This window comes from Parambassis ranga, chromosome 18, assembly GCF_900634625.1.
Source record: "Parambassis ranga chromosome 18, fParRan2.1, whole genome shotgun sequence".
Classification (NCBI taxonomy): domain Eukaryota; kingdom Metazoa; phylum Chordata; class Actinopteri; family Ambassidae; genus Parambassis; species Parambassis ranga.
Window position 1 is genome coordinate 11524461 of NC_041038.1, and position 22533 is coordinate 11546993.

Below are 22533 nucleotides of genomic sequence, written 5' to 3' on the forward strand. Positions count from 1 at the left end.
TCATTCTTAAAGTGTATCTTTTTTTTAATCTGAACTTGAAATAAACTTCATTTAACATATAATTTCATTTGTAACAGCTTTCACATTTTTAACCCTAAAGCGAAAAATCTCACAATTTAATTTGTTTAAGTACATGGTGAAAGAGATAATGGTGAATTATGCTGAATTTTGGTTTATTACAAGACAGTGTCTTGTTAGTTGTAACTCATGATGAGAAGACTCCTCTAACATTTCACCGTGAAACCAGCAGTTCAACCCCAGACATTTTACCTTCATGATAGAAGTGAAGCCTCTCCCTTGTCTTCTCCGTCTTAAATGCAGCCTTGGTGTGGTACAGGTTGATCAATGTTCTCTTATGCGCAAGTAGGCACCCAAAGGCCTTGAAAAATGTGAGCTTGAAAAACATTTTCTTTGTGTTCTTCTGTTGGATTTTAGGACTGCGTCACACGAAGCTGAGAGAACAAATACTTTTACTTTCATTCTTTCTTTCAACCCACACACACACACACACAAATTATTTAATTGTCCTATCAGGACACCATTTTAAGTGTCCTGATAGGACAATAAAATAAATAACAATAAATAAAGTGTGGGTGTAAAAGTGTCTATTATTATCATCATTCTTATTATTGTTATTGTTATTATATTAAAGCACTGCAATCTTTGATACTGCTGCGCTGGTATCATGTTGCCGTCTGAGTTCAAGTTGGACCGCTTTACTGAGTAACACGTAATATCGATTCTATCCGCTAGATGTCAGTGTTGACACTGAAATGTTCAGTCCCCGCATAAAACTCTTTCTACTTGAACACATGGAACTGATTCCACGTCCTGTAGCCTTTTAAAACAATGTTTCTAAAATTATATATATTTAACGTGAATCCTCACAGAATAGACGTTAATAAAATGTTGTTTTTGTTCAAATGACAATTTTAGATGAGTTGATTTATTAATGAAGATAATGAAAAACACTGTATAAATGTAGAGAATATAAAGTCCCTGTCGGTGGTGTATGGCCAGCGGGCACTGCGCAGACGCACTCTGATGGGGGCGCATTGGAGCCAATAAATTCTGGCAGTGTGGAGGCAGCTGGGCGTATCTAAATAAAGAGCGTCGTGCAGATTGAAGGAGAAGGGGGACGGACGTATACACTAAACCAGGAGGGGGACTGAGAGAGTGTCCACGAAATGTCCACACAGCTGCTTTTGAAGGGAACCACACGACAAAGGTAAATATAACATTGTTCTTTGCGCACTGGTTTCTCGCAGTCTGGTTTGCGCTGCAGGAGGATGTAGAGAACCTTTTAAAAAAAAAAAGCTTCTTAACATCCCGGTCGGAACTTTACTTTAAGGAAGAAAGCTTGAAGTTTGTGTGTCGTTGAACCGTAAACAAAACACAACAGGAAGGTGCCAACATTTCCGCGTAAAAGTCTTTAATTACGCACACGGATACTGTGAAAGCGAAGTGGATCGGAATGGGTGGAGCAGCTGTTGGAGCTGGTCAACTTGAGAAAGTTGCTTTTGGACAGTTGGACAATGTATGTCCTCTCAGGGACCACACCTACCATCAGGACTGCGCGCTTATCTCCGTGTACATGTACCTAATTTCGCAAAGATCGCACGCTTTGATTAAAAATACTGCATCAGCCAGCGGTCCCTGCACTGGCTACTGTGAGTGTCTGGTTTCTCTGCACGTCTATTTTCTCCACTTTGGATATTTTATTTCACTGTAAACACTATTTGGAAACTGAACCCTGCGTGCAGAAATACACCAGAGGGTGGGAAGAAGGACCCCACACACACACACACACACACACACACACATACACACAAGCATGTGTCATGAGGAAGAAACCTCAGGGCGCAGACACGCATCAGCAGAATAGCAGTGTTGACACACACACACCTACTGTACTCCATGTGTGTGTGTGACCCTTGTCCTGTATGTAAGTTATTATTGCTTCCCATGCATGACCCAGATTTATTCAAAGTGTATGATCACAGATAATAATGGGCTAAATGTGTAAAGGCAGCAGATGAGGTTTTACAGTGTCTGCTATGGAGGAAACCCCTGGATGTGTTGTTGGACTGGATGAGTGTCCTTACAGTATAAATAAGGACTGCTTGTCTTTTCTCATCCATGTCACTACCTGCACTGAGTTGGAGGAACACTGTGTGTGTGTGTGTGTGTTTCACATGTGAGTGCTGATAAAATATTCATTGCAGTCAGATTGAAGCCATGTTGGGCAGAGTGCGCCCCTGATAACATGCAGCAGAGATGAAACCACCACATGGTCGGGGTGTCAGTGAAACATGTTACAATGTGAGAGGCCATGCCTGCAAAAAAAAATAACTGTGAATGAGCAATCTCTCTGGTTTGATCTCTTTGGCGGCGCTTATGGTCAGAAACAGGAATTGCAGATTTTTTTTGTGATGTCCTTCAATTGGCACCTTAGCCACGCCTCCACAGCAGCAGCAGCACCGTCCTGTATTTGTGTCTTTATTTTCTTGGAAAAACGGGTACACTGTTTTACACATGGAGGACTTGTAGAGCGAGTATGAGGCTTTAGCTCTGCTCTGGGAGTGTCACCACAGACACACCTTTACCAGATGAGGTATGACAAAACACCAGTTTGGCTCTGCAACTACTTGCAGTCAGTTGAAAGGTGTATTTCCAATACCTGTTGATGAAGATTCTCAGTCATCCAGGTCATAATACGTAGAGAAGATTGAAGCAAGGCGTCTGGACTTCATCCAAGCAGCTTCATCAGTTCTTCTTTAACTGTTTGGTGCGGAAACATATCCAATCCAATCCAATCCAATCCCCCACATACATATCCCAGCTTCCATTGCTATACCTTTCACACAGATGCTAGGTAAAGTCTGAGTAACTGCAGACCACTTAATGGTGCAACAGTACCCTACCCAAAACATTTTTTTGTATATGTACTCTTCATGCAACCACAAATTCAGCTCTTTTGGCCATGTTTGTTGTCTACTTAAAGGTGCAACACAAACACTCTACCTTGCCACATACATACTGTTCTCATAGGCCCCGTTTACACTGGAGAAAGTCATTCCAGCTAGAGTAGGATTGAGCCCAGACAGCCTTTAAGCTGGATGCGTTCAGACCTATTTTCAAATCTGGCTAGCACACACTTGTGTCCGCACTCAATCCAGCTTCATCCAGCATGTTTGCTGTCCTCCAAACCACTAGGTGGCGCCTCGTAATATACAGAGTCCATTCACACCGCGGTAGGACCGCGTGTGCGCATGCGTCATGTGGTTTTTTGTCCCGTGTCGTGCCCCGTGAACTGGAAGTAGCATGTCGCTAACAGGAAGTAGCATGTCGCTAGCCGGCTTCGCTCGCCACATTTGCGTTCACACCTGAGCCACATTTGAGCCAATCCGCCAAGACCTCGAATCCGGCTGTATCCAGTTTGATTTCAATCTGGATACAGATTCGAGCTCCACGAGATGCGGCTAGAAACACATCTGGATTGATCTGGATGCGGCCGAATCCTGCTTAAGCCACATTTTTTCCCCAGTGTGAACGGGGACATGGATTCAGCTCCTTGACTACCTGCTGCTAGCTTGGAGATGCACCATCATTACTTCACCTTGCAGTGTTTGTACCGTTCACACAGACCTGGCTCTTTAAATACGTTTGCAGTGAGTTGGACTATAACCACAAAAACACCCTGACTTCCTGTGTCTGTACCTTTCACACAAAAGTAGTTTGGAGAGTGGTAGGAGTATTAACACCACGTATGTTTGCAGAACAATAGAACCAGGAACCGGCACGTCACAGCTTCATGTTCTGTTTCTTGGCTCCGTTAGCAGGAACATATTTTTCAGTCAGTGAGAGGGGCCGTTTTATGGGTGCGGTTCACAGTGAGCGGTGGAAACTCTCCACACTCTGAGCCAATGGCAGCTAAACTCTCTGAGCTTCTGCTCTGACTGACAGCCGGGTCTTAAAACAGGAAGCAGTGTTTCGTTTGGATATCACAGAGTTAACGTAGTAAAAAAAAAAAGAAAAAAGAGAGAAGTTAAAAATAAACTCGTGTATGTGTAAAAGACACAAAAAGAAACTACAAAGGCAGCTGTAGGAGATAAACTCCAGTTCTGTCAAGAGAGCCTAATGACGGTTTACACTTCCTCCCTCCCTCTCGGCTCTGCTTAATTAAAGAGTTGCAGAGAGCTTTTGCTTGTTCTTGTTCTGCTGCCTTCATTGTGCATCGCATAAAACACACACAAAATCAGGCCATGTGCACAATACATGTCTGATTAAACATTGACATTCATTTCCAACTGACACTGTGTACATATTCAGACCTGATCCCTGTGCTAAGCTAATGTGTATGCTTGACTGAAAAGACATAAAAGCAGCTCACTTGTGTCTACAGAGGGTGTGTACGGCTGCTGCGTTTGTCTGATGCACACATGTGCACCTACACAGGTATGTATAGACTGGCTTCGTTGCATTCTTTCTCATTTTCACTCCCTTTTTTTCCAGGTAGTGGGATAACGGTGGACAATAACCGTGACGACGCCTCTTTCCTGTGTGCGTTCTGAACTCCTGTGGCTGTAATTGCACCCGAAGCCTTCGTCTATAGCCGAGCCACAAGTACTCATCAATATTTATCAGCCTTTTAATGGCTACTGATGATGTTTCATGAGTTATGATTGAATCTTAAATCAGATTTGCATCCGAGCTGTTGACTCTTTAATAATTCACGTTTCATTGTTCTGACTGTGGCGATATCAGGATGGCGGAGGAGCAAATCTACGCCACAGGCATGGCGTACAGGCTGAGGAGCCAGTGGGATCGCAATGAAGGTCTGGGACAGAACCACAATGCGGTGAAGTTTCTCGGGCAGGACTATGAGTCGTTGAAAGCCCAGTGCCTTCATAGCGGGAGGCTCTTCGAGGATAGTCTGTTTCCTTGTGCGGCGTCGTCTCTGGGCTTCGACGAGCTTGGACCGAGATCCTCCAAGACCAGTGGAGTCCGCTGGATGAGGCCTACGGTGAGAAATAGATGTTTGATGGTACTTTTTAAATCTATATTGTCGAAGCCACCCTCAAGTGGCCATTGGAGGTACTGCAGTAGTTTTGTATGACTTGTCATTCAAAACTACTGCAGTACCTCCAGACTGTCCTCAGACTATCCTGAGAAATAGACGTTTGATGGTACTTTTTAAATCTATATTGTCGAAGTCACCCTCAAGTGGCCATTGGAGGTACTGCAGTAGTTTTGTATGACTTGTCAACCGCTCACAACTGAGTACTTTTGTTTTAAAGTCACATGGAGGTTCACAGGGAGTAAGTTCAGTTAGATGGCTTACTAGTGCACAGTTGGACAAGGTCTATGAACCAGCTACAGAGGAAAGGCCGATTTACACCGGACAAAAACCCCACTAGGACCCACTAGATGAGTAATGGGACTCCAGAGCTGTTCTGTATGGAATAGCTCCTTTAATCTTTCTGATGACATGGTATCAATTTTTTCTCTATTTAACTTCCCTACAGAATTTCATCTGTTGCTTGGCAACTAAACTTTCTGTCTTGAATGATGTGTGGATTTAAATGTAATGTTTCTTACAGGCTAATTAGAAGTTGCTCCAGTTTACGCACTTTGCAGGAGAAAGAAAGTGTCACTACTTTCTCTTTGTCGGCGGTCTCATTTCTTTTCCCTAATGTCTGCTCCTCTCTCACTCTATCATAAATATACCAGAGTGCTCCCCGTAGATGTAAAACATCACACTGTCTTCATCACCGCAGCCAGGAAGACAGCACCCTCTCCTTACTGTTGGGTTTGCAGATACCGCGACAGCTCGCCGCTGTCAGTCCTTTTAATAGAGCGGGAAGAGTCGTGAGCTCAAAAGCTCCCGGTGTCGTGATCGTCTCCGTGACTACAGCATCTTAGCTCCTCTTGCAGCTTTAATATGTGTGTGAAGATCACCACGTGTGCATGTGTGTGAATGGACCTGTGTGTGTGAGTCTCCAAAAATTCAGATGTTTCATAATGCATGTCTCACCCGCACCAAGGTTCTGTAATATTTAGGCTGCATAAGAGGGGTCACAGGGGTCATGTTTCCCCAAAACATCTGTGAGAGTGTATGTGTGTAAATTTGACTATTCGCTATGTAGCCATTGATGGAAAGATTTACATTTAGCCTTTTACACAGTCTACATACAGCAGAGTGTGTGTTTGTGCACACAAAAAGTAAAGAAACATTTGAAAAGTAGCCAATTAAGCTTCCAGTGTCAACACAGCAACGCTAGCTTTAAATAAGATTGAGGAGATGCTAACATATTAGCTGCTTTAATGCAGCTTCACAGATTGTGTGAGACATCAGAGAGAAAATATGCGTCCAAAGGCGAAATGTGCTAATTTGTGTGTTTGTTTATTTGTGTGCTCCGCAGGAGTTCTGCAATCGGCCTGAGTTCATCGTAGATGGAGCCACTCGCACAGACATCTGCCAGGGAGCGCTGGGTAAGACCCACTGGGAGTTCCCCAACTGTTTCTGTGTTACAGCAGCATGGTTCAGCTACAGGAGGACAGAGCGGAGTACTGAGTTCAACTGAAGTCTGCTGCCAGACGTGTGGATGTGTCACTGTGACAGTAAAACCGTGGTTAATTGCAGGTTTATTATTATCATACTCTCATAGATTCGCTAACAGTAGCAAGCAGCTACACACACTGATGATCTGATTGACTGACTGACTGATGATCTGCAACGAGCTGCAGTTTATTTCATGAGATGTTTCCATTTCTAATTCACTTATGCTTTCTCTCATTCTCACAATTGTAAACATGCCCCCCTCCCCCTGCCTCTTTCACTAGATCTGGCAAAACAGGAAATTACTTCAGTAACAGACGATTGATTTTCTGTGAACAGGCAGACAAACAGCACTGGTATAAAACGTAGGTAGGTGCTGTAGCAGAGCACAGAGAGCAGAGATCGCAGTGTTTTTGTCTGTGATGGGATTATGTCGGCTCACATACCAGAGCCTGTGTCTGTGTGTGTCTGTGTGTGTGTCTGTGTGTGTGTGTGTGTGTGTGTGTGTATGTGTGTGTCTCTGTGTGTGTGTGTGTGTGTGTGTGTGTGTGTGTCTGTGTGTGCATCTCTGTGTGTGTCCGTGTGTCTGTCTGTCTCTGTGTGTGTGTCTGTGTGTGTGTGTGTCTGTGTCTGTGTGTGTCTCTGTGTGTGTGTGTCTGTGTGTGTGTGTGTCTGTGTCTGTGTGTGTCTGTGTGTGTGTGTGTCTGTGTGTCTGTGTGTGTGTCTCTGTGTGTGTCTCTGTGTGTGTCTCTGTGTGTGTGTCTGTGTGTGTCTCTGTGTGTGTGTGTCTGTGTGTGTGTGTGTCTGTGTCTGTGTGTGTCTCTGTGTGTGTGTGTGTCTGTGTGTCTGTGTGTGTGTCTCTGTGTGTGTCTGTGTGTGTGTCTGTGTGTGTGTGTGCGTCTCTGTGTGTGTCTGTGTGTGTGTGTGTCTGTCTCTGTGTGTGTCTGTGTCTCTGTGTGTGTGTCTCTGTGTGTGTGTGTCTGTGTGTGTCTCTGTGTCTGTCTGTGTGTGTGTCTGTGTCTCTGTGTGTGTGTGTGTCTCTGTGTGTGTCTCTGTCTGTGTCTCTGTGTGTGTCTGTGTCTCTGTGTGTGTGTCTCTGTGTGTGTGTGTCTCTGTGTGTGTCTCTGTGTGTGTGTGTCTCTGTGTCTGTCTGTGTGTGTGTGTCTGTGTCTCTGTGTGTGTGTGTCTGTGTCTCTGTGTGTGTGTGTGTCTCTGTGTGTGTCTCTGTCTGTGTCTCTGTGTGTGTGTGTGTCTCTGTGTGTCTGTGTGTGTGTCTGTGTGGTGGGTGTTCCCCGTCCTCTGAAAACTTTTGCAGCCCAGTAGTATGAACAGCAGAGAGTCACAGTAGCATTCCTACACATTACGTCAGCCGGTGCTTTTCTGAAGTCCCGGCCTCTCCCTCTCCCTCTCCCAGATTTCCCAGAGGACACAGCTTGTGCAAATCTAGTTCTTGACTCCTGCCTCTTGGCTGTTAATGGGTGGATTCCTGTTTTATGATCCTCCTAGTATCAGGTTCCCCTGTCAACAGCATGTAAAGGAAGAACATGTATGTATGTTTGGAAACAGGAGCGCAGCAGTTTGCCTCTGTGTTATGGTCATATGCTCTTGCCATGCCAGGTCAACCACATAGCTAAAAGTGTTAGCATACCTCCTCTCTGTTTGGAGCAGGTCTCAGTTCTTAGAAGACAATCTAGGGCTTGGTCAGTGCAAACAGCAGCACAGCGAGCAACAAGTTTAGTGTGACGCAAGAAGCTTTGTGACACATTTTGTTGTGCACACAGACCATTGGGAGATTACATTATGCTGCAATCTTTCCACCAGGTGGGCGTGTGTGTGTGTGTGTGTGTGTGTGTGTGTATACAAATAACCTGAAGTCAACATAAAAATTCTTACGTCAGGTACTAGAAATGAGCCGTTTCACAGGGGGGTAGTGTATGGATGGACTTTGAGGGGTTCCAAAGTGAATGAAACACGTGTGTTTGTGCTCCTGCAGGCGACTGCTGGCTGCTGGCAGCCATCGCCTCGCTGACGCTGAACGACAACCTCCTGCACAGAGTGGTTCCTCATGGGCAGAGCTTCCAGCAGGGATACGCCGGCATCTTTCAATTCCAGGTGACGGCCACTTCGCTTCTCTTTCTGCTTTGAACTGGTCAAACTGCACCGAGTCATCATAGATAGGGAGGGAAGCTCACAAATCCACACCCACTGAGTCAGCAGGTAAACTCTGCCACCAAACTGATGGAAATCTCCACGGCGGCCATTTTCTGATCAGAGATATGAAGTTAGATATGAAAATATGAGGTTAAAAACCTGCCCTGCTGCTCCGTCACATAGTGCTCTCTATATTTTTAGTTGTAATATCCTGGTTGTTATCAGCTGAACTTTGCTTTGCACACACACACACACACATCACAGGCAAATGTGTGACACGCTGAAGCCACACACACACAGCTGTTTGCCTGATAATATAAACCTTCTTATGCAGCAGCTACAACCTTTATACTGTTTACCAGGGTGTCATTAGTACAATAAAGTTTAGTTGATCTTAATAAAACACCATCCATCAGCCTTTCTGTAACACTCGGATCCAATGCCAACTGAATGCTGCTTCCTTTTGTTGAGATTCTGCTTGAGCGGCTGGAGAGCGGACGTCAAACTTCAGCACTTAACCTCTTAAACCATTTTATTCTTTTATTGTTTCACACTAGAGGAAACATTTTGTCATTAATAATTTTGCACCATCCTGGTCACAGAGCACTTTGAGCTGAGTCGGCTGCCCGCTTTGATGCAGTGCGCCAGGCAGACTGTCAGCCAGCCAGCCAGCCAAAGAAGCAGGGAGGAAGGAGTGGGGGAGGAAGGGGGGAGAGAGAGGCCGCTCTCACCCATCAGAGTCACATATTACATGCATGGGAACTGAGACATAATGTAAAACACAGACACGCACAGCCAATATCCACCGCGGACCTCTCGGTTCAGCCTGATTGTTCAAGGCCCCGTTCACACTGGGGAAAAAAATGTGGCTTAAGCAGGATTCGGCCGCATCCAGATCAATCCAGATGTGTTTTTTTCTGAGTGTGAACACCTCGAATCCGGCTGTATCCAGTTTGATTTCAAGCCGGCTAGATCCACCCACGAGAGGTGGATCTAGCTGGATTGGCTCAAATGTGGCTCAGGCGTGAACGCAAATGTGGCTAGCGAATCCGGCTAGCGACACGCTACATCTGGTTCACGGGGCGCGACACGGGACAAAAAACCGAACGACGCATGCGCACACGTGGTCCTACCGTGGCCTGAACGGACTCGGTATATTACGAGGCGCCACCTAGTGGTTTGGAGGACAGCAACCACGCTGGATGAAGCCGGATTGAGTGCGGACACAAGTGTGTGCTAGCCAGATTTGAAAATAGGTCTGAATGCATCCAACTTAAAGGCTGTCTGGGCTCAATCCTACTCTAGCTGGAATGACTTTCTCCAGTGTGAACGGGGCCTTAACGGTTAACAAGCAGCTGCTGCTGCTGTTCACAGAATCACTGCAGACACGCAATGTTATAGGAAACACAAGAATCTATCTGTCGGTGTCCCCTCTCTGAGAAAGACACTGAGTTCCTTTCACTGCTGACTCATCTGATATGAAAAAGGATCAATAATCACATTTAGAAAATGTCTGCCGGGCCCGGTGACTCAGTTACAGAGAAGCCAGCCAAGGCAAAGCAGAATATTTTCAGTAATTACTTCCAGAGACGCTGCGTTCATCTTTGTCTCGGCAGCACACCACGATCTGAGCTCTTTGAGATCTCTCACTGATCTCTGCTCCCATTTATTTTTAGGGACACAAATACACAAATGTCCGCTTCGACAGGTTTTGGTTTTGTCATCTTTTCTGATGCGTTCATGCATCAAAATCTGTTGCGTGAATGTACATAAATACCACTATTCTCCTGAGAAACAATGCTTTGATTTGCTCTGCAGGCCTGTTAATGCATGCATGTGTTAAACACGGGCGGCTGTTTCTCTCTCGGTTTGCCCCAGTTTTCCTCATCATCCTCCCCTTGTTGCCAGTTTGAGTTTTTGTTTCTGCGTTATCCTCTTTTTGTTGCTGCCTGTGCACGTGAGCATGTTCCCGCTCCGGGCTTTGCTTCGGTCTGTTCAGTCTTGCAGGGATTCCCCTTTTTTTGTATAAGTTTGGATCTATATAAGCTTCTGGATAAACGACACAGAGCCCGAATGAGTCATTCCAAAAAAAATGTGATTATGATCGCCGGCTGTGGGAAACTGTAACTGTTTAAAGAAAAAAAGAGGAGGGAGGGAGTCTGTGAGCAGGCGAGGCTGGTGGACAAAAGGAGGAGAAGGATGAATTATGAAGAAGGCAATCTCAGTTAGAAACAAATGAAGCTGTTAACTGGGGCAGAATGCGTTTTGATAGTCTCCCATGTTACACCGAGCGGTGACAGTTTGAACTGTGCTGAATGCTGGGTGTCACATGTGAGTTCAGTTCCCTCACTGAAGCTGGGTGTTGCTCCCATGTAGCTGTGAGATAAAGCCTCAGCAGGCCTGAATCTGTGTGTGTGTGTCTGTGTGTGTGTGTGTCTGTGTGTGTGTGTGTGTGTGTCTGTGTGTCTGTGTGTGTGTGTGTGTGTGTCTGTGTGTGTGTCTGTGTGTGTCTGTGTGTGTGTGTGTGTCTGTGTGTGTGTGTGTGTGTCTGTGTGTGTGTGTCTGTGTCTGTGTGTGTGTCTGTGTGTCTGTGTGTGTGTGTGTGTGTGTCTGTGTGTGTGTCTGTGTGTGTCTGTGTGTGTGTCTGTGTGTGTGTCTGTGTGTGTGTGTGTCTGTGTGTGTCTCTGTGTGTGTGTCTGTGTCTGTGTGTGTGTGTCTGTCTGTGTGTGTGTGTATGTGTGTGTGTGTCTGTGTGTGTCTGTCTGTCTCTGTGTGTGTCTGTGTGTGTGTGTGTCTGTGTGTGTCTGTGTGTGTGTGTGTGTGTGTGTCTGTCTGTCTGTCTGTCTCTGTGTGTGTCTGTGTGTGTGTGTCTGTGTGTGTGTGTGTGTGTGTCTGTCTGTCTGTCTCTGTGTGTGTCTGTGTGTGTGTGTCTGTGTGTGTCTGTGTGTGTGTGTGTGTGTGTGTTGTCTAAAGTCAGCGTTGTGACACAGCTCCTCCTAGAGGTCAAATCGGCTCTGCAGGGCGTGCAGAATTCATCCATCTAAGCATGTGTCTTTCCTGATGAACATTCGAACATTAACACTCACACACACACTCCGGCTGCATCCTTTCACACATGCCAGATCACAATCCTGCAGCTTCCCCAGCTGTCTTCTATAAATGTGATTACTGTGACAAGGAAATATTTCTTTCATAAATAACTCCCCCAGCGCTCTGCTAACCGCCTCGAGGTTTTGGTTTAACACCGAGAGATTCGCTGCTTTTTTCCCATTTTCTCAGCACAGTGTTTGCAGAAAAATGACACCATCCATCAAAGTAAGAATCATAAACAGAATCATCAGACTTTGAACTTTGCAGTGGGTGATACGTGATTCTGGTGCAAAACATGGTGACATGTCATGACGGCCGCTTCATTCTACATGTCTTCATTTGGAATAAAGCAGTATTCTGTTAAAAAAAAAATCATCTGCACCATTAGTCACTAAATTAGTAACCCATGATTAACTTGCTTGTGACCTGCATTCACAGAGCAAGAGAGTTTTCGGCAGGATTTTTACAGCTAGTGAGTAACTAGCTTGTAGAGGTTCCTAAATGTAAACACTTAAATATCCCAAGGTTTGGTCACACCTTGTGGGTGGAAGTCTAAATGGCAGCTTGGCTTACTGAAAGTAGTCCGTAGGTCACAGGCAGAGCTCTGATGGTTTGTTTCCCCTCTTTATGTTTGTTGGTTGTTTCTGTGGAGCAGCAGAGACTCTTTAGCTTCAGTTGGTCTTGACCCCTCTTGAACCTGTTTTATGGGCTCTGCCTTCTCATCACGTTTTCCTCAACATATTGCGTTGGCCTCTCCTGCCCCCTGCTGGACAGCAGGCGCACAGCAACGATTCAAAGAACTTTCCGGGGAAATCTTTTGTCAGAGAAATTTACCCTGCCTTTATTTGCCTCAATCCAATCCACTGTCATTGTGTTGCCATGGAGATTTAAGATGTTTCAAAACCAAGAAGCTAAAAGAGATTTCAGAGAAATGCTCTTGACTGGCAGCAGGTAAATAATGGTGAGGCTCAGAAGTATTTTAAAACATTTTCTAAAGGGGTGTGGCCTCTTTGGCTCCCTGTAAAACATGCAAATAAACATCAATAAGCCAGTCATGTAATTAAATTAGGTTATTTGTGTCAAGGTGTTTTTTAAGGTAAAGGTTTATTTCTAATGTTGCTCTGCTCTCTGTCATGCAGTTCTGGCAGTTTGGCGAGTGGGTGCAGGTGGTGATTGACGACCGGCTGCCAGTGAAGGACGGGAAGCTGCTGTTTGTCCACTCAGCAGAGGGAACTGAGTTCTGGAGTGCACTGCTGGAAAAGGCCTACGCCAAGTAAGACCTCAGTTTGTCCTCATTATTTATCCCTGTTCGGGAACATCCGTGACTGCAGGATGTAGCAGCGTGCATGAGTGTTAGTGGTGCTAAAAGATGCAGAACATACAAATTTGAGGTTAAATCAATAGAAAAATGACATTTGGACCCTACGAGAAGGCAAAGGTCTGAGTTTGTCATGACCAGAGGGTGAATGTGAGGCTGCATGAGGTGTGCAGAAGAACAAAAAATGAAATTTTGGAACATTTGCTGAAAGGTTTTTGGTACAAATCTGGAAACTGGACTTGACATGAGAGTAAAGGAGCCTGATTGAGAAGTTCTCAGGGCTGCAGCTGCTTCAGTGAACAGCTGTAAATTCACTTTTGTTCACGGAGATAGCTGCCAGGTTCAGAGAGTTTCCCAGATGAAGAGCAGAGAGGAAACAGAGGCACTTTGGGAGGACTGTGATTGATGCTGTGTTACAGTCTCTCTGTAGGTACATGGTCATATATGGTAGCTTTGCAGACAGAGAGCGAGTGAACAGGAACATCTTGTACTCTCTGCTCTGAACGTTTTTCCCGCCACATTTGACCAACATTATTATTATAAACACATTGAATCTGTCTTCAGGTTGAATGGATGTTATGAGGCCCTGTCAGGCGGCAGCACGTCGGAGGGCTTTGAGGACTTCACGGGCGGTGTGACGGAGATGTACGAGTTGAAGAAAGCCCCCTCGGACCTTTACAGCATCATCAGCAGAGCCGTAGAGAGAGGATCGCTGCTCGGCTGCTCCATTGACGTCAGTACTGAAACACTTGTGTATCCTCTGACACTGGAAAATCGCAATATTAGCATTGTTTAGTCACTGTGACTGATTTTGTCATTAGAACCTGTCCTCCATAATTACAAATGTGGCATCTCAGTTCGCACGGCCTCCTTCTTTTGTCTGCGACTTCTTTCTGTTGCCACCAAGTGTTCAAACCCGGTATTGCAGGGTTAGTTTTCAGTCACTTTGTTGTCACCTTTGCTGTTCCTCTCGCTTGTCTACAATCTGTGGGTTAGAAAAATGAAAAAGTGTCTTGTTTTAAAATATTTTAAATTAATTATAATTTTTAAAAAAATCAAAAAAAGCGGCTTCCGTGCTGCTTTTCCATTTTTCGTTTCTGAGAGAATTGTGGGTGATATGAAAAATGGAGTGAAATTGGATCTGGGAGGAAGCCAGGAGGGGGCAGTGAAGACTGGGGCGGAGATGGTTTGAGTTGGCAGGAATTCAGGGTCAGCTGAGGGAGGCTGAATGTTTGCAGGCAGGGAGGACTGAACTCTGTCTGTGTTGGTGAAGGTCACTGTCTGTAATCAATAAGTCTGCCTGAAGAAACAGCATTAAAAAAAAAAGCACATAGGTTTAAAGAATATGCGAATATAATAAATGTGGAGTTCAGTGCTGTGTCGGCAGATCATCAGGGTCACAGATGACATCACACCTGTGCTCCAGTCAGTGCCGTTCATTCTGGTTTCTCGTTCTATAAAATGGATTATTAGGCTGTGTTATGTAATGAGGTGTGACCGCTGTCTGTAACCGGGTCACATGTACAGAATCCACCCACCTCCTCCTGTGGTTGACCTTTTGTCTCCTTCACAGATCACCAGCAAATTCGACATGGAGGCCGTCACATTCAAGAAGCTGGTAAAGGGACATGCCTACTCAGTGACGGGTGTGGACGAGGTGGGTGGACAGGTTTCATCATGAATTTTGAAAGCTTCAATGATGTACAGTTTATTGTGTAATACAAGGCGTGAACGATGAGTGCAGAGCCTACAAGTGTGTTTCTTGGTCCATCAGGTGGTGTACAGAGGAAATCTGACCAAGCTGGTTCGCATCAGGAACCCATGGGGGGAGGTGGAGTGGACTGGAGCCTGGAGTGACAAGTAAGATTTAACTCTGTCCTAAGGAAGACAATTCTAGGCTCAATTTTTACCCGTCTTAATGTGAAATCATCTCCTCAAGTTGTAACGTCTTACGAAGGTACAGTTTCTCCACCTTATAGCCAGTGAAGGGTGGAGAATCGAGTGCGATCACATCATGTCATGTAACTGTAGCTACAAAAGTGAGACATTCCACACCCCGCCGTCCCATCACTACATGGATGTCAGAGGTCAGAGTTCTGTTTTCTTTGTGAATTCCTCAGTTCCAGAGAGTGGGACAATGTGGACCGCTCTGTCAGAAGTCGCCTACAGAACCGCAGCGAGGACGGTGAATTCTGGTGAGACCTGAAGACCTCAAGTGTACAAACGCACTTAGACGTTCTACTCCATAACCAAATGTGTTTCTGTCTCTCAGGATGTCATTTAGTGAATTCCTGCAGGAGTTCAGCCGCCTGGAGATCTGCAACCTGACGGCTGACGCCCTGCAGAACAACCAGCTGAAGAAATGGAGCTCGTCGCTGTATCAGGGGGAGTGGAGGAGAGGCAGCACTGCCGGAGGCTGCAGGAACTACCCAGGTATGAAGGAGGGGAAATCTGTAAGGAGGCAAGTACAGGCTTGATATTAACCCAGCTCAATGTCAAAATCTGGACGACGCACTGCGTCTTTTTCTTTTGGAATTTGGAAGCTGGTGTGGAAGGAGGGACGGAGCAGGAATGTGAACTAGTGACTCCTATTTAAACAATAAGCCATGAAACAATGACCTGTTTTCTACACAAAATTTGGAAATACCCCATCATGGCGTGCATGAAAGTGGAGTCTGTTTTCTTCATTCAGCATAGAGATGAATTTCATTTATCGATAAATTACTTATAAGGTCATTCAGTATTTATTAAGACAGCACGCTCATGTATAAAGTAATTACACACCTGTTTACAGGGAAAACAAAGAACAATCTGACCTTTTTCACCTCTTTGGCAGCAACGTTTTGGCTGAATCCTCAGTTCAAGATCGCGCTGCAGCACCCGGATGCTCCCGGCCAACCAGACTGCAGCTTTCTGGTTGCCCTCATGCAAAAAGATCGCAGGAAGAAACGGAGAGAGGGCAAAGACATGGAGACCATCGGGTTCGCGCTCTACGAGGTTAGCAGTGACGATTCTGTGTGCAGCTTCAAAAAGCTGGTGGCCACGTTCTGATGATGATCTATTCTCTCTGTTGTCTTTGCAGGTTCCAAGGGAGGTATGACCTTTTTTTATTTCCAGAACTTTCCACATTATTCATGAGAAGAATAGATCGCTAACTCTGCCGTCTCACCTCTCAGTTTGTAGGGAGTTCAGGGGTTCACCTGAAGCGAGACTTCTTCCTCACACACGGCTCCAGCGCTCGCTCCGAGCTCTTCATCAACTTGAGGGAGGTGAGCTCGCGCTTGCGGCTACCAGCCGGTGAATACATCATCGTCCCCTCCACGTTTGAGCCTCACAAGGAGGCGGACTTCGTCCTGAGGGTTTTCTCTGAGAAGCCTGCAGAGTCTGAGTGAGTAGGACGGAGAAGAAGCTTTGTCCACAGGTGAGAACTTTGGTGAAGTTAATACACTCTGTTCTTCTTTGTTCATCAGGGAACTTGATGACGACATCACAGCAGAGATCCCACCAGAGGTGAGCGATGTCTACAAAACCTGACCCCTCTTATTTTGTGAACAAATGTGCACCGAACAAGTTTCTGTTTGTGTTTCAGACTAAACTAGACGAGAGCCAGATCGACCCCGGCTTTAAGAGTCTCTTCAGGCAGCTTGCAGGACAGGTAGGTTCACTCTGGTGAAGTGTGACCTCTCCGCAGTCGTTTGCTATCTAACTGAAGTGTTTTTGTGTCCGTAGGACATGGAGATCAGTGTCACAGAGCTGCAAACCATACTGAACAGGATCATCAGCAAACGTCAGTACACTGGGGAACTCGCACATTTTTCTGTTGGCTTAGATGATTAAATCTTCCTTTCTGTTTTTTCGCGAGAACAGATAAGGACCTGAAGACAGACGGCTTCACAAAAGAAGCTTGCCGCAGCATGATTAACCTCATGGACGTATCCTTTGAATTCTGCTTTTATTTTGTTAGCTTTGACACAGGAAATAACCTGCCCTGACAAAATTACTAGAACTTTTTTTAAAAAAAGCAGCTAACCTCCTCTGAATGAGCTCCTTGTGATGTCATAAGGGGATAAGCCCCGCCCCTCAAGTGTTTCAATCACTGAACTCTTGTTCTTATTTTTTGCATTAAAAGCTACAGACACTAATATATCATTGTTGAACAGCCAAAAACTAAATTCCTTAGAATTTTGAGCTCAGAAACTTGTCAAAGCTGTTGTGATAGGGGTCCTTTAAGGTTGACCTCTTCCTTACCTCTTCTGATCAGACTGATGGCAGTGGAAAGCTGGGCCTGACAGAGTTCCATGTCCTCTGGGAAAAGATTAAACGATACCTGGTGGGTTTTCAGGTTTAATATTATTATTGATCGTACCCACTTGCGTCAGACGCTTGTTTATTTTGACATCTGGCCAGTGCACACAGATTTCACTTTCTTGGCTGGTGTCTAACTGCTTTCCATTTTTTTTTCTCCAGACTATATTCAGGCAGTTTGACCTGGACAAATCGGGCACCATGAGCTCCTACGAAATGAGGATGGCTCTTGAATCTGCAGGTGATGTTTAGAGACACAACAACTCATCCTCGGCCTGCTCTGTGTTTTTAGAAAGTGTTTTAAAGCCTCTCCTCTGCGCTCCTTTAGGCTTTAAGCTGACCAACCACCTGTTCCAGCTGATCACCCTGCGATACACAGAGGACGACATGGCTGTCGACTTTGACAACTTTGTCACCTGTCTGGTCAGACTGGAGACGATGTTCAGTGAGTCACATGATCAGTCACTGAGTGGCCCTGCAAGAATAAAGACCTCACTTTATGGAATTAAGAGATTGTCTTTTTGTTTCTGCAGAAACCTTTAAGACCATGGACACAGATGCAGACGGCGTCATATCCCTAAACTTCTTTCAGGTACAAACAATTCTTTTCTGCAGTGCTTTGCTAATAGCATCTCTAAGTCCTGTGCTCTCTGTCTTCCACAGTGGATCACGCTGACCATGTTTGCCTAAAATTGAGGGGACTTCGATGTAGATGTTGCACTGCGTCCAGGCCCAGTCTCTGCTGATTCAGAAGTGCCTTTTCTCCTCCTGTCCTCCATGCTGCTCGCTGCTGGTGCTGTAAATCATTATTAATGTCATTGGGCCAAATTAGCTTTGATCGATTAAGCTTAAAGCTTAAATTCAGCGAGCTTGTCTTTATTGTTGTCCAGGTGAAATAGGTAAATAATTAATAATAGTTTATAGTTAAATAAATTGGCCACTTCATTGATCAGCACAAAAACTGCTCCATCAAATTAGCTGACTAGCTAGCTGTTAGCCTTCATTGGTAGCTGTTTTAGTGCAGATTGTGCATTACCAACCGTGCAGGACTTGAACTTGAACCTGTTACACCAGTACTCCCCCCACGGTTGGCTTACACTCCAGAGCGTCTCAAGTCGTCGACGTCTCTCGTTTAACAACTAGCTGCTAACAGCTAATAATGCATCAAACCATCTTTCATTGTCATCTTAACATTCTTCTTGCTACACATGCTAAATATCTCATGCTTATTTGAAAAAAGGATCAGCCCGCACACAGCCAGTCGGAAAATGAGACCATGGCCCAGTTCCTCAGCCACCTACGTACTCAGAGTATGTGGAAGTCTAAGTTGTGTACTGGGTTTAACCCCTTCTAACGTGTTCAGCTGGTGTGCTTCTGCACAACATTCAGTTTAATGTGAATGTTCCAGATGTTTATAGTGACGCTGCTGGCCTGCCGCTGTCTGTTTACATCCTGTGCCAGACTGTTTTTTAATGGCAGCATGCTGTATCATTCAGAATGTGTTCTATAAATTGGATCCTGTGTAGCTTTAATATCAGAACATATACATATATATCATATCATTTATTATTATTAGTATTATGCATGGCACTTTTTTATGGAGGAAAAAAAACTTTTATGTAACGGCTGGAACTGGATTTTTTTTAACCTTGGCTTTCAAAGGGAACACGATGTCAAATATTTTAGGTGAAGGTAAACCATTATGCAAGGTGGGTGGTTATGTTGTGTGCATGCGGTGTGAAATTCTTCTGCAAAGAGTTTAATTTGAAAACTTGGATTCCAAAGTAACGTGTCACTTGATGTTTTTTTCCTGCTAATAATCTTTTTTTTGTCTTTGTAAGTGGAAGAACCACCCTTCAGCTTTATACTCTTTTTACATTCTTTGGTTCTTGCTGGGTAATGCTTATGTAACACGGTGTAATGTTTACAGTTGTGACATTCTGGGTTCCTGTAAAAACCCATTCATTATGCAACACGTTGGTTTACTGTGCAGCTGTGTCTGTTAAACTTCCACACACACTTTGGAAATAAAACACGGGGAGATTTTTCATTGATGTGTCTCAAAGTTCGGTTAATAAATGAACCACACAAACAACCTTAATAAAGTAATAAATAGTACATTTAGTAACAACAGTCATATTAAAAAAAAAACAAACCTTAATGTACACTTTTCAACAATACCCAAATATTAAGATCTTTACAGCAGATTTGTGCTCATTGTTAAGTTAAATTGCTGACATTTATACAAGCTGATCATACATTTTTAAGTTAGAACAAATACACCTTGTTTAAAAAGCTACAAAAAAAATGACTTCCGGAGGAATGTATGTGGCTGATATGAAAACGACGGAAACATCAGATCACCTGTTGACCTCAGACTGAAAGCAGCTCATGAAGCTCATAGAAGGATTCTCTTTTTTTGGCACAAAAGCATTGACAGCGTAAAACTGCAAAGTTTCAAAAAGGAGGAAGAAAAAAAAAACATGGCGTCTCCATCTGTGTTTTAAGCAAAGTTGTGCTCGATCCGGGTCACCATGGTGGAAACGAGCCGTTCCAGCTGCTCCGCTCGCAGCTTCCCAATCTGGAGGACTTCCTCGTGGTTGGCCTTCTCTTCGCTGTCATAGTCCGTCACCGCCTGGTTGGTGATCAGTGAGAGGGCAAAGACGCGTATGCCGCAGTGACGGGCGACAATCGCCTCGTGGACTGTGCTCATACCTGTGGAGGCAGAGAATAATCATCAGATTAAGTAAATATGATATCAGGGAAGCGTTTTTTTTTTGCAGTTTTTGTTTGTGTTTGTACAGATAAAACACAACTACGTTTTAGTCAGGAAGCTAATGTTTATAAGTAGAGTGTTGCCTCCAAGTCTCGCACAGAATTACAGTCAGTTATTAAGTTAATCTGCACTATGATTACCACTCACCGACAGCATCAGCACCCAGTTTCTGCAGCATACGACACTCTGCAATCGTCTCGAATGATGGCCCGCCCAGCACACAGTAGACGCCCTCCTTTAGAAAGTCTGCGTAGCCGAGCTCCTGTCCGACGTCCATGGCCAGCTGCTGCAGCTCCCTGTCATATGCATCAGACATGCAGGGAAAACGCACGCCAAACCTGCCAGAGGGGGAAAGATGGAAGGTCAGAGGGTGGAGGAGTTGTGGCAAGAGGGACGATTATTTCTATGTTGTCTTGTGGAGGAATCTCTTCTTTAAAAAGTTATTTTTTGTACCTCTCGTCGTTGGGTCCAGCTAGCGGATTGTTGCCAGCAAAGCCGGGCATGTTGAGGTGGTCTTTCATGATCATGATGTCTCCCACTTTGAAGTCCTGGTTAAGACCTCCAGCTGCATTGGTCAGGATGACTGTCTCCACGCCGAGCAGCTTAAAGATGCGCATGGGCAACGTAATCTGGAATCAAACAGACATCGGACATTGTAATAACTTTTAGTGGTGTAATTTCAGGGAACATCATGATAGAACTTGACTGATATTTATGGATATGTCGGCTAATAGACACCAAATTGAAACTTGAATGAAGAAAAAAGATGCTCGGGATAATCTAGATATGGTGTAATTACACGGTTTGTTCAGCAGAGGGCGACTCCCATTACACTGTTTACAATCATTTCAGCACATGGGGCATATTACGCATCACAGTAAGATCATCAAAAAGTAGCAAGCTTAGTCTGTCACACACAAACACACCTTCTGGATTGGATAGCCTTCGTACAGGTGGAAGCGTCCCTGCATGCAAACACACGGTCTTCCCTTCAAGGTGCCGAACACAAGCCGTCCTGCATGTCCATGAACTGTAAGGGTTCAAAAAAGAAGAAAACCAGTCAGTAAATCTGGCAAGATGGCAGACAGTCAGCCTCTGAGGTGTGTGTGTTTTCTCACCGGTGCTCTGCGGGAAGTTGGGGATGTCCTTGTAGTTAAAGGCCACCTGGTCCTTTAACATGTCAGCCAGACCTCCCAGGCCTGAGCCGCACACTACGCCCACCGCGGGTCGGATGTCTGTCTGGGCCAGCAGCCAATCAGCAGTGGCTTTGCAGTCCTCATAGCTGTAGCTGGATGACATTTAGAGCAGAGGTTAGAACTTTATCTCCCATCAGCTGATTTTTTTGATGCAGAGATCAGCACTAATGTGTCCAATAGAGGTTAGTCTTCCAAATTCCCTTAGAAACAGGTTAGTCTACTGTCACATTAACAGGATTTCTGGGCAGCAGGTCTGGTCTGAGGACTGCTACCAATAAGGATGTGACTTCTGGAGACCCACACACACACACACACACTCAGCAGTGTCTGTCTCTGTTTAACATGACACAAGTGAAGATTATTAAGACTTCACAAATTCTCGGTTACATTAAAGGAGGACTGAATGAATGCGTTCTTTTTACTCCATGTGCGCAGAGCGCCTGCGCAAAGTTTTTTTTGGGACCCTGGCCAAACATTCCTGATTTTTTTTTAGCGCAGCATGAAGGAGCCATGTGTTCAACAGCAGCGCTGTAAGAGGAAATCCTGAAAGTTACAGCATGTGCGTGAAGTGTACTCACCCGCTGTTTGATTCTGGAAACATCTCGGAAAGTTAAATTTACGATGAAGAAAAGAAAGTAAAAAAAAATAGAATCTTGTATTGCCAAAAAAAAGAGGAAAATTCAAAACAATGTTATAAAAAGAATAAAAATATGTTCTTGAGTAAAGTTTTTTCTTCTTCTTTGGTGTCCTGTCGGAGTCTTCTGTCCGTGTCACTTGTGTCTGTGTCCAAGGCGCAGCCGCCGAGTTTATTATAGGTCCGGACACGACGCTCCTCCTCCTCCTCCTCCTCCTCCTTCTCCAAATGACGCATGTGCATACGCCAACGTCATTGGCTCACGGGGCAAAATACTACAGACGGTCTAAGACATTCAGACCGTCATTTCTGCCCGCAGCCCTCCCCCTTCCTGGCACATCTGTAAACTGTAGAATCACTGCTGACCATTTATCAGCTCCTTTATTGTTCAGCAAACACTGAATACGGAAGCAAAACAAGATATGTTTGACCTTGGAACATCACATGTTTATCCACCTGAGCTGTGAGAACTTTGTGTGGAAGCAGCGTGGTAATAACCTT

At 44.9% G+C, this 22533-nt stretch overlaps 2 protein-coding genes across 2 annotated transcripts; one reads left to right on the plus strand and one right to left on the minus strand.

Moving 5' to 3' along the window:
- Positions 1-1090: 1090 nt before the first annotated feature.
- capn1 (calpain 1) lies at positions 1091-19476 on the plus strand. Its single transcript, XM_028429519.1, has 23 exons — positions 1091-1228; positions 4516-4626; positions 4768-5026; positions 6426-6495; positions 8556-8674; positions 12943-13076; positions 13686-13854; positions 14695-14778; positions 14896-14981; positions 15242-15316; positions 15394-15554; positions 15958-16118; positions 16204-16215; positions 16298-16509; positions 16592-16631; positions 16711-16776; positions 16851-16908; positions 16989-17053; positions 17383-17451; positions 17589-17667; positions 17755-17871; positions 17960-18018; positions 18090-19476. The coding sequence occupies exons 3-23, from the start codon at positions 4769-4771 to the stop codon at positions 18114-18116; spliced, it is 2121 nt and encodes a 706-aa protein (XP_028285320.1). The 5' UTR covers positions 1091-1228; positions 4516-4626; position 4768; the 3' UTR covers positions 18117-19476.
- Positions 19477-19529: 53 nt separating this feature from the next.
- pnp5a (purine nucleoside phosphorylase 5a) lies at positions 19530-22169 on the minus strand. Its single transcript, XM_028429521.1, has 6 exons — positions 21977-22169; positions 21321-21490; positions 21129-21232; positions 20656-20831; positions 20350-20540; positions 19530-20141 (listed from the first exon to the last, which is right to left on the minus strand). Exons 1-6 carry the CDS (start codon positions 21997-21999, stop codon positions 19930-19932), a joined length of 876 nt encoding a protein of 291 aa, XP_028285322.1. The 5' UTR covers positions 22000-22169; the 3' UTR covers positions 19530-19929.
- Positions 22170-22533: the final 364 nt, after the last annotated feature.

Excerpts from the sequence above, each read along its gene's own strand:
- capn1 (XM_028429519.1), top strand. The coding sequence starts at position 4,769 with ATGGCGGAGGAGCAAATCTACGCCACAGGCATGGCGTACAGGCTGAGG. Across the intron at positions 16,510-16,591 it reads GAGAAGCCTGCAGAGTCTGA|GGAACTTGATGACGACATCA; the intron begins GTGAGTAGGACG and ends TTTGTTCATCAG. Across the intron at positions 16,777-16,850 it reads TCAGGCAGCTTGCAGGACAG|GACATGGAGATCAGTGTCAC; the intron begins GTAGGTTCACTC and ends TTGTGTCCGTAG.
- pnp5a (XM_028429521.1), bottom strand. The coding sequence starts at position 21,999 with ATGTTTCCAGAATCAAACAGCGG. Across the intron at positions 21,491-21,976 it reads TTTCCAGAATCAAACAGCGG|CTACAGCTATGAGGACTGCA; the intron begins GTGAGTACACTT and ends AATGTCATCCAG. Across the intron at positions 20,142-20,349 it reads ACTGGGTGCTGATGCTGTCG|GTATGAGCACAGTCCACGAG; the intron begins GTGAGTGGTAAT and ends CTGCCTCCACAG.